This window comes from Callithrix jacchus, chromosome 13 (genome assembly GCF_049354715.1).
Source record: "Callithrix jacchus isolate 240 chromosome 13, calJac240_pri, whole genome shotgun sequence".
NCBI lineage: Eukaryota > Metazoa > Chordata > Mammalia > Primates > Cebidae > Callithrix > Callithrix jacchus.
The window spans coordinates 60,921,076-60,935,717 of record NC_133514.1 but is presented as its reverse complement, the minus strand read 5'-3'; the positions used below and the strand labels follow the sequence as shown (position 1 = coordinate 60,935,717).

Here is a 14,642-nt window from a genome sequence, read left to right as displayed (position 1 = left end):
TTATGATTACTACATTTCCTTTGAGATTTTCCTTTCTGCTAACATATTTTTAATTGCCATGAGTTCTTGCTGGTTCTCTGAAACTTTTTAAAGATCTTGTTTTATAAATGTAATATTGTTTTCACTGATAAAGTAAATAGTAGGTTTTTTGTTTTTTTAAACTTTCTTTTACCTATATAGATACTCTCTTGTCTCCAGCTTAGTCAATTGCTTGTTCTTGGCGTCTAGAGATATCTGGTTGTTGGTCATCTGCTTGTAAATGAGTAGGAGACTCCAATGCAGGTGAGAGATGCTGTTCTGGTGAGCGCCACTGTAGGACGATCTGTCTGGAGTACATTGTTGGGGATAAATCCTGTTGGTAGTATTTTTAGGTCTTGGGCTGGGCAATTTCCTCAAAGAATCTTCAGTCTTTTGCCTGGAGCAGGGAATAGTTTGGTTCCTCGTCAGTCAAGGAACAGCGCTGGGGTGGGAATTGTGGCAGAGAGGTCTGTATCCATATGCATTCATTCCAGATTACCCTTTCTATTCTTTTTTAGTATTTTATTCTTATCCTCAACTTATCTGCTGTCTCTGGTTCAAAGAGCTTCTGTTTTAACGTTTTCAGAGATTCATGTTTCACTCTTCTGCCACAGGCAGACAGGAGATACCTGGAGATCTGAGCCCTAAACCTGTCATCAGTCTTTTTGTTTGTTTAAGCCTTTTCCTTTTGCCAGTTCTGAACAGTACCTGAGTACTATAGTAGAGATTGGTTTCTAGGTTTTCTATTTCTATTTTACAATTCAGCTTTCTGGAGAGTGCTATAATTTTCCACTTGTCTGTCTTATTTTCTAGCAAATAAGTTTGGTTGCCCTGTCTCTGCTTCCTTTCAGTTTTTTCTTTATGTTTTCCTTTAATAATCAGTAAAATAAATTCCTTTATGTCATATTAGTGGGGTTTTAAGAGACAGTGAAAGTAGGTATATATGTTTAATGTGCCATTTTTCCCAGGGGATTTATCTTGAACGCCACATTACATCTTTTTTCAAATGAGCTTTACAATTTATTCTGAAAATATCTGTAAAAACTTAAATTTCATTACTCAGAAAAATACGGCTTTTTCTCCATCATGGTATATTTTTAACTTTTTTCCCTTTCTTTACCTTTGACAGAGTAAAATTTTGCCGCTGTAAAGATCTACATCTGGTCAAATCTGATAAAATTAGCTTTGGAATCAGCTTTAGGAACCGTATTACTCATGGAAGTAGATTAGGGGATCTCAGTATATACTCTAACAGGTTTATGTCATCATAAGCCTGTTATCATTTGAACTTTATCTAAATGGCCATTCAGTTTAATAATAGATGCCCAGAATTCTCTAAAATCTCACTGGTAAAAGATTTGAAATAATTTATGGTAAATGCTGAGTGCATCCTTAAACCTGGCTTTTTTGGGTATTTCCTTTTCTTAGGCTTGTATACATGGTCTAGCATTGGATTAGGTACTATCTTGTATCTTTACTAATTCAATATGTGCTATTTTAATTTTATATTATATCTATTGTTTCATCTTCAGTGTTTAACTCATTAGTATCACTTATTAATACTTCTTGGATCAATTTTCTTTGTAAAAGAAATCCATTGAAATTTTTTTGTTTAGTTCTTTATATTTAAAAAATATTTTATTAGAAAAATAGACATGCCAATGTCACATAAGAAAGCAAAAACACATTTGCAGCTTACTTGTAGGCAATTGAGGGGAGTTAAAAAATAATTTTTTTTCCTCAGTGGTTTATCTTTACATTATGAAGAAATAACCAAAGGACCAAATTGTGTAATTCGAGGTGTTACAGCTAAGGGCCCTGTAAACTCTTGTCAAGGCAAGGTAAGCATTATATTTAGATTCTATAATACTTGTTATGTATTTATTTCTCATACAATAAGAATGAAATTGTGAATGAAATTTTAAATGAAAAGTGGAATGGCCTATTTTTAAAAACCAGATGACAGTAATTGGGTCATTAGGAATTAATCAGCATTATGCCACCTGAATTATCAGTTTCATCTGTAAGAAAAATTGGCACATTTACTACCGTTGTTGGTTAAACATGAATTAAATATTTTTCACCTGTCCCTATTATCACTATTTCAGTTTTTTCACATTCAAAGCCTTTTTTTTTTTTTGACACAGTTATCCAGAACTATGCTGGGGTTTTTTTCTCTTTCTACCGTTTCTTTCCACTGTTGATTATTTTTCTTAGAACAAAAATGACAGTTAGAAATACAAGAAACTTCAGCTCATGTCTATAAACATATCACTTTGGTATTTAGACAAAAGGAAGTGTTTGGTGACAGATAAAGTTAGGGAAAGGATCCTGTGTATAGTTTTTTGGTGTAAACAACAGCAACAAAAAAAACAGGGTAGCTAAAGACACAAACTCTAATAAGGTAATTTTTTAATTAGGTCTGTAAAGCAGCTAGTAGACTTAAAAGACTAAAAGGAACACTCTACCTAATTTTTGTTTTCAGTGTGTCATTAAATGTTACAAAATTTTTCCCTGTCAGTGTGATGTTTAAAACAGAGCAGGTATATTTTTTTCAAGTACCATAGACTGCTTTATATAATCAAGTTAAAAATTGAGTTCTTGATTCTTTCCGAATTCAGATTTTTCTGGAAAAAACAACTTGAAATTCACAGAAAATTTGACTTTAGTTAGATAAACTTACTGAAAGTTTCTAGATTTTAAAAACCTTTTTATTTTGAAATAACTTTAAAGGAAATAACTTACAAAGGCATTCAAAGATAGTATAGAGAGGTTGCATATAAAAGTTCCTCTATTAATGTCTTACAGAACTTTATATATTTATCCAAACGTTGACAAAATACTACCAATAAAACCATGGACTTTTTTCTTTACTTGTTTCCAGTTAATTTATTTTTCTGTTCCAGGAGCCCATATAGAGTACCACATTGCATTTAAAAACTTTGTGGTTTTTGTTTCTTTCTACTTTACTGTTTCATATGTTTTCTAATATCTGTCTTGATTATGATAATTATTCAGAGGTTATGCCTTTTCACAACAAAAACTTAAGAGGAAAACTGATCCTAAAACATTATTTATATTTTGGAAAAGTAGGTTCTAGCATAATTCTCTTCATTACACTGTCTATAAGGAAGCAGTATTGATGAATTTTTTTCCTGTAAGATTTCTGACATACATCAATGATAATTTTAGTAAGTATAAAATTGATAAGTAATTTCCACAATGGTATCAAAATAAAAAAGCAAAATATAAATCAGAATTGATGTGATAAACTACTTAAGTATGTATTTAGGACTGGGTTTAATTTTTAGTATTTTCTTCAACAGAATTATAACCTGAAGGTTATTCTGCCAGGCTTAAAAGAAGACTCACAGATTTTGAAAATCAGATTACTACCTGGTAATATTATTTTAAGAAATATTCATAATTATTTAAAAATAATATTCTTATGATAAAGTATAATGATACAAAGTTAGAGGTTTTTGGGCTTTGGTAGTGGTATAAGTCTTCAAAATACATTTAAATGTCAAACCATAGCACTGACAGAAATTACCAATTTTTAAAAAGGAAAACATTTAGGAAGATGTTATTGACATTCTAAAAATAATCTTGGGAGAAAAATTTGGGTATTGAATATATTTGGCGGGGGGAACTGTTTCTCAGAATATATTTGTTAGGCCTCATTAGAGATGGATCTGTTCTTTACATTTTGTTGATATAACTTTTATATTTTAAGAAGAAACAGTTATAATGTCATTTTTGTTAATTTGATAATGACTTAATGAAATTGCAGTAAAGCTACATAGGCTAGAATATGCCAGCTAATTTGCGAGGCACTCTATAGTAGAGGTGCTAAGTACATTCTGGAGTCAGCCCTTCTGGGTTTATATCTAGGTAAACTCGTCTGTGTGTCAATTTCTTCATGTGTAAGATGAGATAATATCTACTCCCTTGGAGTTGTTGGGAGGATTAAATGAGTTACTACAGGTAGTCCTTGCCTTGCACAGTTCTGTAGTACTCAGTGGAGGACACAGTTCCAATATGCATGAGTTTTCATTAACACAGTACTGTACCAAGTAAGAACCGCCTGCACCTGTAAAACATAGCAATGTTTAGAATGTGAGTTTTAGCTCTGATAGGAACAATGCCACAATCACATATATGTGACCTTTTTACTGGTTTTAGGCAAAAGAAACATATTAGCTATTTGCTTTCACAAATTCAAGTTATTTGGGATTTCCCTCCAGTGTCAATTGATAAAGAATTTAGGTAGGCACATTGGTAGAAGTATAAGAAAAAAATTGTACATATCAACAAACATTCATTTATTGAGGTTAGCTTATTCAAAGTATGGATTTGAGTAGTACAATTCTTAGCAGCTAGTTGTTTTGCAGCGGTAAATGGGAAGTATCATGGTGTAGTGATAAAAGTCAAGGGGTTTCAAATTAAATACAAGATTTAAACCTGTATTTGCTACTTACTAGCCTTGTGACCTGGACAAAATACTTAATTTCTCTGGATCCCAGTTTCCTTACCTGTAAAATGGGGTCGATAATAGAAACGTCTTCATTAAGATTATTGTGAAGTTAATGTAAGAATAGTGCTTAATTAAACCTAGTACAGTGTTTCCATCTATAGTACATAAATATTAACTAATATTATTACAAAGTGAAATAATCATTTTTAGTAATTCTCTCTGTATACTTATGTTATCAGTATTTAGCATTAATTGAATTTTAAAATATCAGTGTTTATGGAACAAATCAGACTGGCTTACTGCAGAAGTATAAGCCCACTCTTCTTAATCTTAGAGGAAATTTGTGATATTAATTGCTGATGACATCGAAGGTAGTGGGCAATCTAACAGTTAAATGACCTGGTTATGTCATTACATGAACTGATCCTTTGAATGTCTAAAACATATAGTTACTTGTGCCAGAAAAATCAGTCATCATGTAAAATTACTAAATAGTTTTAATAAGCCTTTATTTTTCTTTTTGAATACCATTTTCCCAGTATCTTTTAAAGATTTTAGGTAATTTCTAGTATGAGTTATCACTATGTCATACCTTGTGGAATGAAACTTACCCTAGACACCAAGCACTTCATGCAGTTTAGAAAAGTGTTGTCATGTATTGAATCTATAGATTTTGGAATGAAACTGATTAAACATGGACGTTGTTTATATTTTTCTTTGTTGGCATTGTTTATAAAATATTAAATCTTTAATGCTAAAGTTGTTTATTTTGCTATTTTAGTACTTTAGTCTTTGAAACCTGAATAGGTATTTCATTGTTTAATTTACTATTAGGTCACCCTCGTCGATTGAAAGTGAAGCCTGATTCCGAAATTTTAGTTATAGAAAATGGAACAGCTTTCCCATTTCAGGTGGAAGTTTTAGATGAATCAGACAACATAACAGCACAACCAAAATTAATTGTTCATTGTAAGGTAAGCTTGTTAGAAGATATTTAGATTCTGAGTCCCATTGTAGTAAATGGCAATGACTATATATTTTAGCTACTCAATAGTAAGCCTATATAGGACTTAAGTCTGTAATGATTATTCCATGGAGGGATTTGTGGGATCTTACTGCCAACAGTTTGTTTCATTTTGTTTTGTTTTTAATAATTCCTAAACCAATAAAGATGCCAACTATGCCCAGTTTTATAAATTTGTGAATAAAAGTTTACTCACCTCTTCTCCCTTGACTTCTTCCCTCTCATTTCAAATGAATTATTTTATCTATGACTAGAAAGACAGAAATGTCTTTCAGGATTGGGAATGGGCTGCTCTGCCTATGGAGTAGCTATTCTTTATTCCTTTACTTAAAAAAAGAAGATTGGGAATGGATCATTAAATAGAAGGTAGGTAAAAGACCACAGAAAGAAAAGGAAAACCCAGTTAAGTAAAAAAGAAAAGAATAGTGATTGAGGAAGTTGGTTTTCCTTCCAAAACAGATACATTTTGCATAGTATAGTAGAAAATTAATGTTTTTGTTCAGAAGTATTCTAGAGTTTTAGTGACTTTTACTTAGAATTTTCTTATTCATTGCCAAAAATAATAGCTGTAGTGAATTAACTGAAACTTTGGACAATTATGGAATGATCAAATACATTATTTTGCATCCTTCACATAGTTTTCAGGTGCTCCAAACCTTCCAGTGTATGTTGTAGATTGCAGTAGTTCCGGAACCAGTATTTTAACAGGATCTGCAATTCAAGTTCAGAATATTAAAAAAGACCAGACGCTTAAAGCAAGAATTGAAATACCTGTAAGTTATTATTATTATTCATTGATATTATAGTGAGTCTTCATACAAATAGTCTTCAACTGCTTAATAACATTTTTTGCAAAGTTGTTAACTTCTAAAAATGAGGCATTTGTGGTTCTTTTAGCCAAAGCAAAGCAAAGGCAATATGAAATGCTGTAATGACTATTTTAACATTTTTGTGTCAAATATTTGTCATTGTCTTGATTTTTAAGTATCTTTTATAGTGTCTGTAACTATTATTGATTCACATTTCCCTGAAATATTTTTATTCTAAAATGCATTGTTTTGTTTCTTCTTTTGCTTTTTTTTTTTTTTTTTTTTTAAAGATAGAGTCTCTTGTCTGGGCTTGGAATGCAGTGGCACAATCATGACTCTCACTGCAGCCTCCAACTCCTAGGCTTTAGTAATCTTTTCACATCAGCCTCCCAAGTAACTGGGACTACACACAAGGATGAAGGCACCTGGTTATTTATTATTTATTTTTTGAGAAAGAGGGTCTTGCTATGTTGCCCAGTCTGATCTTAAATTCTTGTCCACAAGCATTTCTCCCATCTTGGCCTCCCAGAGTGCTGAAATTGCAAGCATGTGCCACTGTGCCCAGCCCTTTTGCTTTTTTATTGTTCTCATTTGTTTTAGAAAATTTGGCAAATATCTCCATTTAAATCACCACGGAAGGATATATAAACCTTTAATTTTTGTATATAATTTTTTATGCACAGCTTTTTACGTGTGTTTTTACACAAAGGGATTTCTATATAATGTGCCAGTAGGATACTTTTTATTGGTGGTGCATCATGGCTGATAGCAAAGACAACATGGAGGCAGGAGCTATAAATAGTCTTCCAAGGTTGCTGAGTGGGATAACGAATACTTAAGTAAAACTTGTAAGTTTGCTGAGTGGATAACAAATACCTACATAAAATAATTGAATGTGATTTCTTAGTAATTGATATGGTGATAGATAACCTAATTGTTTGATTAACTCATACTTTGCTACTAATTATACATCAATTATTAACACAGCTTGAACCCCAAATGGATACAAGATGTCTTTTACTTTTTAAATTAGAATGAAATGACTCTTCATTCCAGTTCTTTTAAAGACAGTTATATTTGATAACCCTAAAGCATTTTGTTTATGCAATAGTATAGGCAACACATTTTTGAGCATACTTCATCGCAAAAGATTAGGACTGTGGGTTAGGGAGGAATCTGGACTTGGAGGCAAGAGCAGCAAGCATTAGGACTTAGGTAACTACTACAGACCAATCAACAGAAGACCAAGAATCCAGATCAGTTAAAACAAGCACCAACATAAATCCTCTAATATGCAGTTACAAAATGTTATCCAATGGCAATAACAGAGTTTAGGAGTAAGGAAAATAAGATACAACAGAGGATGGTTATGTGCCTGACATTCTGTGAGGCAGGAATTTTTAATATCACTCACATGAATAGGCTTCCATAAGTTAAATGGCTGCAACTGAATGAGGAAGGAGACATGAGTTAAGTAAAATTATAAAGGTATTTTATGTTTAAACTTATTTTAAAGTTAGTGTGTGTTGTTGAATCTAGTTATCTCATAACTAGATTATGAAATAATGTAATTTTTAATTTTGTGTGCTTAAAATCAATTTATATAGTATAATCTAGGTTTTTCTTTGATCTGTAGAACACTAGTGTGCCAACAATAAATTGTAAATATGCCAGTATATTGATCAGTTGTCTCTAGAGTATCTGGAGCCCTTTTCTGGCTATAAACAACCTTGATCACTTACCCCAATGTGTATGAATTGAAAAAATACTGAAAGCTTTAATATAATCTAGTACCATTAAATAATGTATTTTATGGTAGCCGTTTGTCTCTAATTTTATGGAAAGTTCTTAGTTTCTTACGTCTTTATTCTTATTCATAAATACAGAGTATGTAACATAATTAAAATTTCACAAGTTGGCAATACTTTTAAATAAACTTGGAAATAAGAGGAAGGGACCAGGTGCAGTGTCTCATACCTATAATCCCAGCACTTCGGGAAGACCGAGGTGGGTAGATCCTGAAGTCAGGAGTTTGAGACCAACCTGGCCAACATGGTGAAACCCGTCTCTACTGAAAATACAAAAATTAGCCATGAGTGGTGGTAGGTACCTATAATCCCAGCTACTCTGGAGGCTGAGGCAGGAGCACGGCTTGAACCCAAAAGGCAGAGGTTGCAATGAACTGAGAGATTGTGCCACTGCCCTCCAGCCTGGGAGACAAAGCAAGACTCTGTCTGGAAAAAAAAAGAGAGAGGAAGAAAGGGAATCCTTTTAGTTTAAATATAATATTTTTTTGTTTGTTTGTTTCTTTGAGATGGAGTCTCACTCTGTCACCAGACTGGAGTGCAGTGGCACATTCTCAGCTCACTGCAGTCTCCACCTCCCGGGTTCAAGCGATTCTCCTGCCTCAGCTTCCCAAGTAGCGGTGACTATAGGCACATGCCACCACACCCAGCTAATTTTTGAATTTTTAGTAGAGACGGAGTTTCACCATGTTGACCAGGATGGTCTCAATCTCTTGACCTCATGTTCCCCCTGCCCTGACCTCTCAAAGTGCTGGGATTACAGGCATGAGCCACCATGCTCGGCCGTTTTTGGTTTTAAGAATGTGGCCACTGTCATTTATAACCTGATGGTATCAAATACGGAATTATTAATAGTACGGTACCATCTTAATGACAAAACCTGCAAGTATAACAATATATGAGATGGTCTTCCATACCATTGAAAGTAAATTCTTCAGGAGTGTAACATTTCAGTACAGATACCACTCAGTGTTTGTGTTTTCTTCTCTTTCTAGAGTTGTAAAGATGTGGCACCCGTGGAGAAGACTATTAAGTTGCTTCCCAGTAGCCATGTTGCAAGACTACAAATATTCAGTGTAGAAGGACAAAAGGCAATCCAGATCAAACATCAGGATGAGGTTAATTGGATAGCAGGCGATGTTATGCATAATCTTATTTTTCAAATGTATGATGAAGGTGAAAGAGAAATCAATATAACATCAGCTTTAGCAGAAAAAATTAAAGTGAGTATCTCTAACAGATTGGTTATTTGTAAGAACTTCTTAAATTTTATGTTTGGAAGACTCTGAACAAGCACTTTTATGGGTAGCCTCTAAAAAAGAAGCTTGTCACAGAAAAATTATACTATTATTTCGAATTCTAAGCAGAGTAAGCTTTTATTCAAGGACTAGGTTGAAATGTGGATGTGACAAAATTATACTTAGAAAAATGTTTTTGACACTTAAAAATCTAGGTTTTGACATTTTAAGTTGTGCTCTTCCCGACCAGCTGTTTTTCTGCAATCATACTCAACATCGTCACCTTAATAAAGCTAGCAATAAATTGGTAGCGGTTCTGAAAGCACAAAACAAAAGATCTGTTAAAGGCAAGCAGTGAAACAGTGTTGTTAACTACAGAGCCCCGATTTGGGCATCTGAAATTGGTATACCACTCTAAAAACGTGATTATTAGAAAAGAGTTTTGTTGGTCCTCATGAACCTGCTATCGTCCTAATATGACATTTGTACCTTGATAGGGTTGAATCTGCATGTTGAAACTTAACATCTCACTGAACAGGGAGCCAAATCAAAATGTTAAGAGTCTTTTTACGTAAAGTAGACAGCTCTTTAGCATTTCCTTTATGGTTGATTGAAAGAATAGTGGACAGTCTATGCTTACTGCTTTCAAAATTCAGTCCGTTTTTCTATAATGAGACATATGCATTCCCCAAAATCACTCTGCTGTGCAAAATTGTGCAGTAAAAAAAATCAGAGGGCTTATGAGCAAAAATGGAAACTAGAGGCACAACACTCAAACTTTTTCAGTAACCCATTAAGAGAACCTAATAAAACAGTAGCAAAAACAATAATGGTAATACATGTTAAATGTTAAGAAGTACATAAATACTATAATAATGTGGCAGTTTACCTGGCTTGACAAAGTCTTAGGAATGATTGCAGCTTGTGAGTTACTGTAAAGTGGTAGAAAGAAGGTTTTCTGAAAGCGAAGGAAAAGTTGTTTTAACAGTCTGTAGATGAGTGTGACTCATAACACATAGTCAACTAAGGTAACTAGTAGTTGTTTGAGGTGCAACATTTTTTGTGTCCCCACTTGGTTGGTTCAGCTGGGTATAGTTTACTGTGTTGACCTAGTTTTTATGTGGATGAAATCGTACTTAAGCAAAAGTAAAATTTGCCTTATGCTTAAATTGTTTACTGATAATTGTATTGGAACAAATTTGAATTTTTCAAAGTAAGCATTGTAACATAACTTACTCTACTTTTTCCCCTTGATGTCTATGGAGATAAAATTCCCAAGTGGGGAAAAGTCATTTACCAAAATTCTAGGCTTTTTGAGGTAGTTAGAAATAAGCATTCCTCCATGTCTGGAGAGCTGACATTCATAGACTCTTAGTAAGGAGTTGCAATTAACCAAATTTTTGGAGAGTTAACACTGTATGGCACTATGTAGGAGTTCCTCTTTCACACTGGTATACACCCTACCCACCGTGTATTTCCAAACATAAGATCTGGTCATTCAGAAGGATTATTTAGTACAGGTTCAGCTGACCTTAATTTTAAAATCTTACTTGGAACAATGCTTGTTGTAGCCAGCTTTTTTCTCCTCTTCATAATGAGGGAAGAGAGAGTTGAAATAGAAGTAATTCTGGTTCTGCTTGGAAAGAAGGTAAACCATTTTTATCCCTAAGCAGATTTGAAGGTAAATAGTGGTTTAATAACAGTGCCAGGGATGTGGCTTCTGAGCTATTTCCTTGCTTTCTCACAATCATGCTTTCACTTCCTCATTTCTATAGAAGTTTAAGAAAAACATTGACTGGAGAGCCTCTCCCTGTCGTACCTTCTCTAAGCTTGTTGCCTGCATTTGACACATTTTGCCTTTAATTTGGTTGTTATGTATGTCTGTGCACGTCTTCATTCACAATAAAATATACCAAATACTCCTTTTTTATTAAATTAAATGTACAGCCTTTATAGTGGTTTTGTAGTGTTTAGAGAATTAAGCCAAGAAGGAGGGAAGTCAGCCTGAACTGAGCTGGGACTCTGTTGGGGAGGGTACACAGCCAGGGTGAGTGAAGAAAGACTATCATTTTTGTGGAGCTCCTGCTTGCTTCTTATTTTCCTTTTTTTTTTAGTACAATAAAGAACAGAGAATAAAGATGGTTTAAAAAGATAAAGAGGTAACTAAAAACATTAGACAAGCGTAAACTAGGAAACAGAATATTAGTGGTTTTCATCAACAAGTTAATTCACCACGATCAAGTAGGCTTTATTTCTGAGCTTCAGGGTTGGTTCCACATATGCAAATAAGTAAGTGTGATTCACCACATAAACAAAAACCGTATCATCTCAATAGATGTAGAAAATACTTTTGATAAAATGCAACATCCCTTAGTGATGAGAGCCATCACTAGACATTGAAGGAACACACCTCAAGATAATGAGAGCCGTCTATGATAAACCCACAGCCAACATCATACTGAACAGGCAAAAGCTGGAAGCATTCCCCTTGAGAACTGGAACAATACAGGATGTCTGCTCTCACCACTTCTATTCAACATAGTACTGGAGGTTCTAGCTGGAGCAGTCAGGCAAGAGAAAAATAAAAGTATCCAAATAGGAAAAGAAATAAAACTGTCGCTTCATTGTGGAGATGGTTCTATGCCTAGAAAACACCAAAGATTGCCAAAAGCATCCTGGAGCTGATAAACAACTTCAGTAGGGTTTCAGAATGCACAATCAATGTACAAAAACCAGTAGCATTTCTGTACATCAATAACATTTAACCTGAAAGCCAAATCAGTAAAACAGTCCCATTTACAGTAGCCACACAAAAAGAAAAAAGAGAAAAATGCCTAGGAACACATCTAATCAAGGAGGTACAGATCTCTACAAGGACAACTGCAGAACACTGCTGAGAGAAATCATAGATAATACCAAAAAAAATGGAAAAACATTTCATGCTTGTGAGTCAGAGGAACAAGTATTATTAAAGTGACCATACTGCCCAAAGCAATCTACAGATTCAGTGCTGTTCCTGTTAGATTACTGTCATTTTTCACAGAATTGGAAAGAACCTATTCTAAAATTCATATGGAACCAAAAAAGAGCTCAAATAGCCAAAACAATCCCAAGAAAAATGAGCGGTATGACACTACCCATCTTCAAACTGTGCTACAGAGCTACGGTAACCAAAACAGCATGCTGCTGGTACAAAAGCAAACACGTAGACCAACGGAGGAGGTTAGAGAACCCAGAAATAAAGCTGTACCCATACAGCCATCTCATCATTGACAAAGGCAACAATAACAAGCAATGGTAAAGGATTCCCTATTCAATAAATGGTGCCAGGATAACTGGCTAGCCATATGCAGAAGAATGAAACTGGATCCCTGTTACCATGTACAAAAATTAACTCAAGATGGATTAAAGACTCAAATTAAGACAGACTGTACAAATTCTAGAAGAAAACCTAGGAAATAGCCATTCTGGACATCAGCCCTGGCAAAGAATTTATGACCAAGTCCCCAAAAGCAGTTACAACAAAAATAAAAATTGACAATTGGGACCTAATCAAACTAAAGAGCTGCATAGCAAAGGAAACTACCCACAGAGTAAACAGCCTACAGAATGGGAAAAAATATTAACAAACTCTATATTCAAACAGCCTACAGAATGGGTAAAAAATATTAACAAACTATGTATTCATCAAAGGTCTAATATCCAGAATCTATAAGGAACTTTAAATAATGCAACAAGCAAAAAACAACACCACTTAAAAATTAGGCAAAGAATATGAACAGATAACTTCTTAAGAGAAGACATGCATGTAGTCAGCAAATATATGAAAAACTGCTCAACATCATTATAATTAGAGAAATGCAAATCAAAAGCAATGAGATACTATCTCGCACCAGTCAGAATGTCTATATTTAAAAAGTCAAAAAATAACAGACATTGGCAAGGTTGTGGAGAGAAAGGAACACTTCTGCACTGTTGGTGGGATTGTAAATTAGTTCAGCCACTGTGGAGAGCAGTTTGATGAGTTCTCAAAGAACCTTAAATAGAACTACCATTTGAACCAGCAATACCATTACTGTATGTATGCCCAAAGGAAAATATGCCATTTCACCAAATACACATGTAGTTCTGTGTCTGTGTTTATCTCAGCACTATTCACAACAGCAAAGACATGGAGTTAATCTAGGTGCCTATCAGTACTGGACTGGATAAAGAAAATATACCACAGAACACTACACAGCCATAAAAAAGAACAAAATCATGTTCTTTGCACTAACATGGATGCAGCTGGAGGCCATTATCCTAAGTGAATTAATACAGGAAAAGGAACCCAAATACTGAATGGTCTAACTTATAAGTGGGAGCTAAACATTAAATACACATGGACATAAAAATATAGGAACAGTAGACACTGGAGATTCCAAAAGAGGGAAGGGTAGTAGAGGAGCAAGGGTTGAAAAACTACCTATTGGGTCCTATGCTCATTACCTGGGTGATGGGATAATTCATAGACCAGACACAGCAGCATACAGTTTACCCATGTAACAAACCTGTATATGTACTCCCAAACCTAAAAGTGGAAGACAAATAAAAGTGTAATTTAGAATTTTTTTAAAAAAAAAGACTATTAGTGATTCTAAGGCCAGATGTGGTGGCTCACACATGTAATCCCAGCACTTTGGAAGGCCGAAGCAGAAAGATCGCTTGAGTCCAGGAGTGCAAGACCAGCCTGGGCAACATAGACCCCATCTCAACAAAAAATTAGGCAGACCTCGTGATACATGACTGTAGCCTCAGCTACTCAGGGGACTGGGACAGAAGCATTGCTTGAGCCAGGAATCGGAGGCTCCCGTGAGCTATGGTCATGTCATTGCACTCCACCCTGGGCTACAGAGTGAGACCTTGTCTATAAAAAACAAAAATAGAATATTAGTGATTTTAAAATCACAACTATAGAAGGCTAAATAAAAGCAGAGAGAAAGTTGAGGTCAGAATTCTTAAATAGAAAGTATTGGAAGTTTAAAAGTAGGGTTAGAGTAGGGCAAGCAACTTGAAGACGTATGGATTAAGTGACACATTAAAATATGGAATGTAAGAGGTGTAAATAATACACAAACTAAAAGCACCCAAGATGAGATTAAGGCCAAAATGTGGTCAGAAAAGTAGAAGTTCTATTCATGGATGAAATTTTTTTTTTTCTCACCTTGCTAAGTAAGAATAAGGTCCACCTAGATCTCATTTAAACCTTCCCATATATAGGATTCTTTTCAG

At 34.4% G+C, this 14,642-nt stretch overlaps 1 protein-coding gene across 5 annotated transcripts in view; it reads left to right on the top strand.

Moving 5' to 3' along the window:
* The window catches only part of SMCHD1 (structural maintenance of chromosomes flexible hinge domain containing 1), a 159,365-nt gene that overhangs the window by 72,542 nt on the left and 72,181 nt on the right, over positions 1 to 14,642 (top strand). For all 5 annotated transcript variants that reach the window (XR_013525776.1, XR_013525775.1, XR_008476015.2 and 2 more), the window contains exons 21-25: positions 1,763 to 1,859; positions 3,345 to 3,417; positions 5,330 to 5,469; positions 6,158 to 6,292; positions 9,129 to 9,356. Coding sequence is in view for 2 of the 5 variants with exons in the window: in XM_035270680.3 (XP_035126571.2) it covers positions 1,763 to 1,859; positions 3,345 to 3,417; positions 5,330 to 5,469; positions 6,158 to 6,292; positions 9,129 to 9,356 (673 nt within the window). In the remaining 3 variants the exon portion in view is untranslated. The remainder of the gene's footprint in view (positions 1 to 1,762; positions 1,860 to 3,344; positions 3,418 to 5,329; positions 5,470 to 6,157; positions 6,293 to 9,128; positions 9,357 to 14,642) is intronic.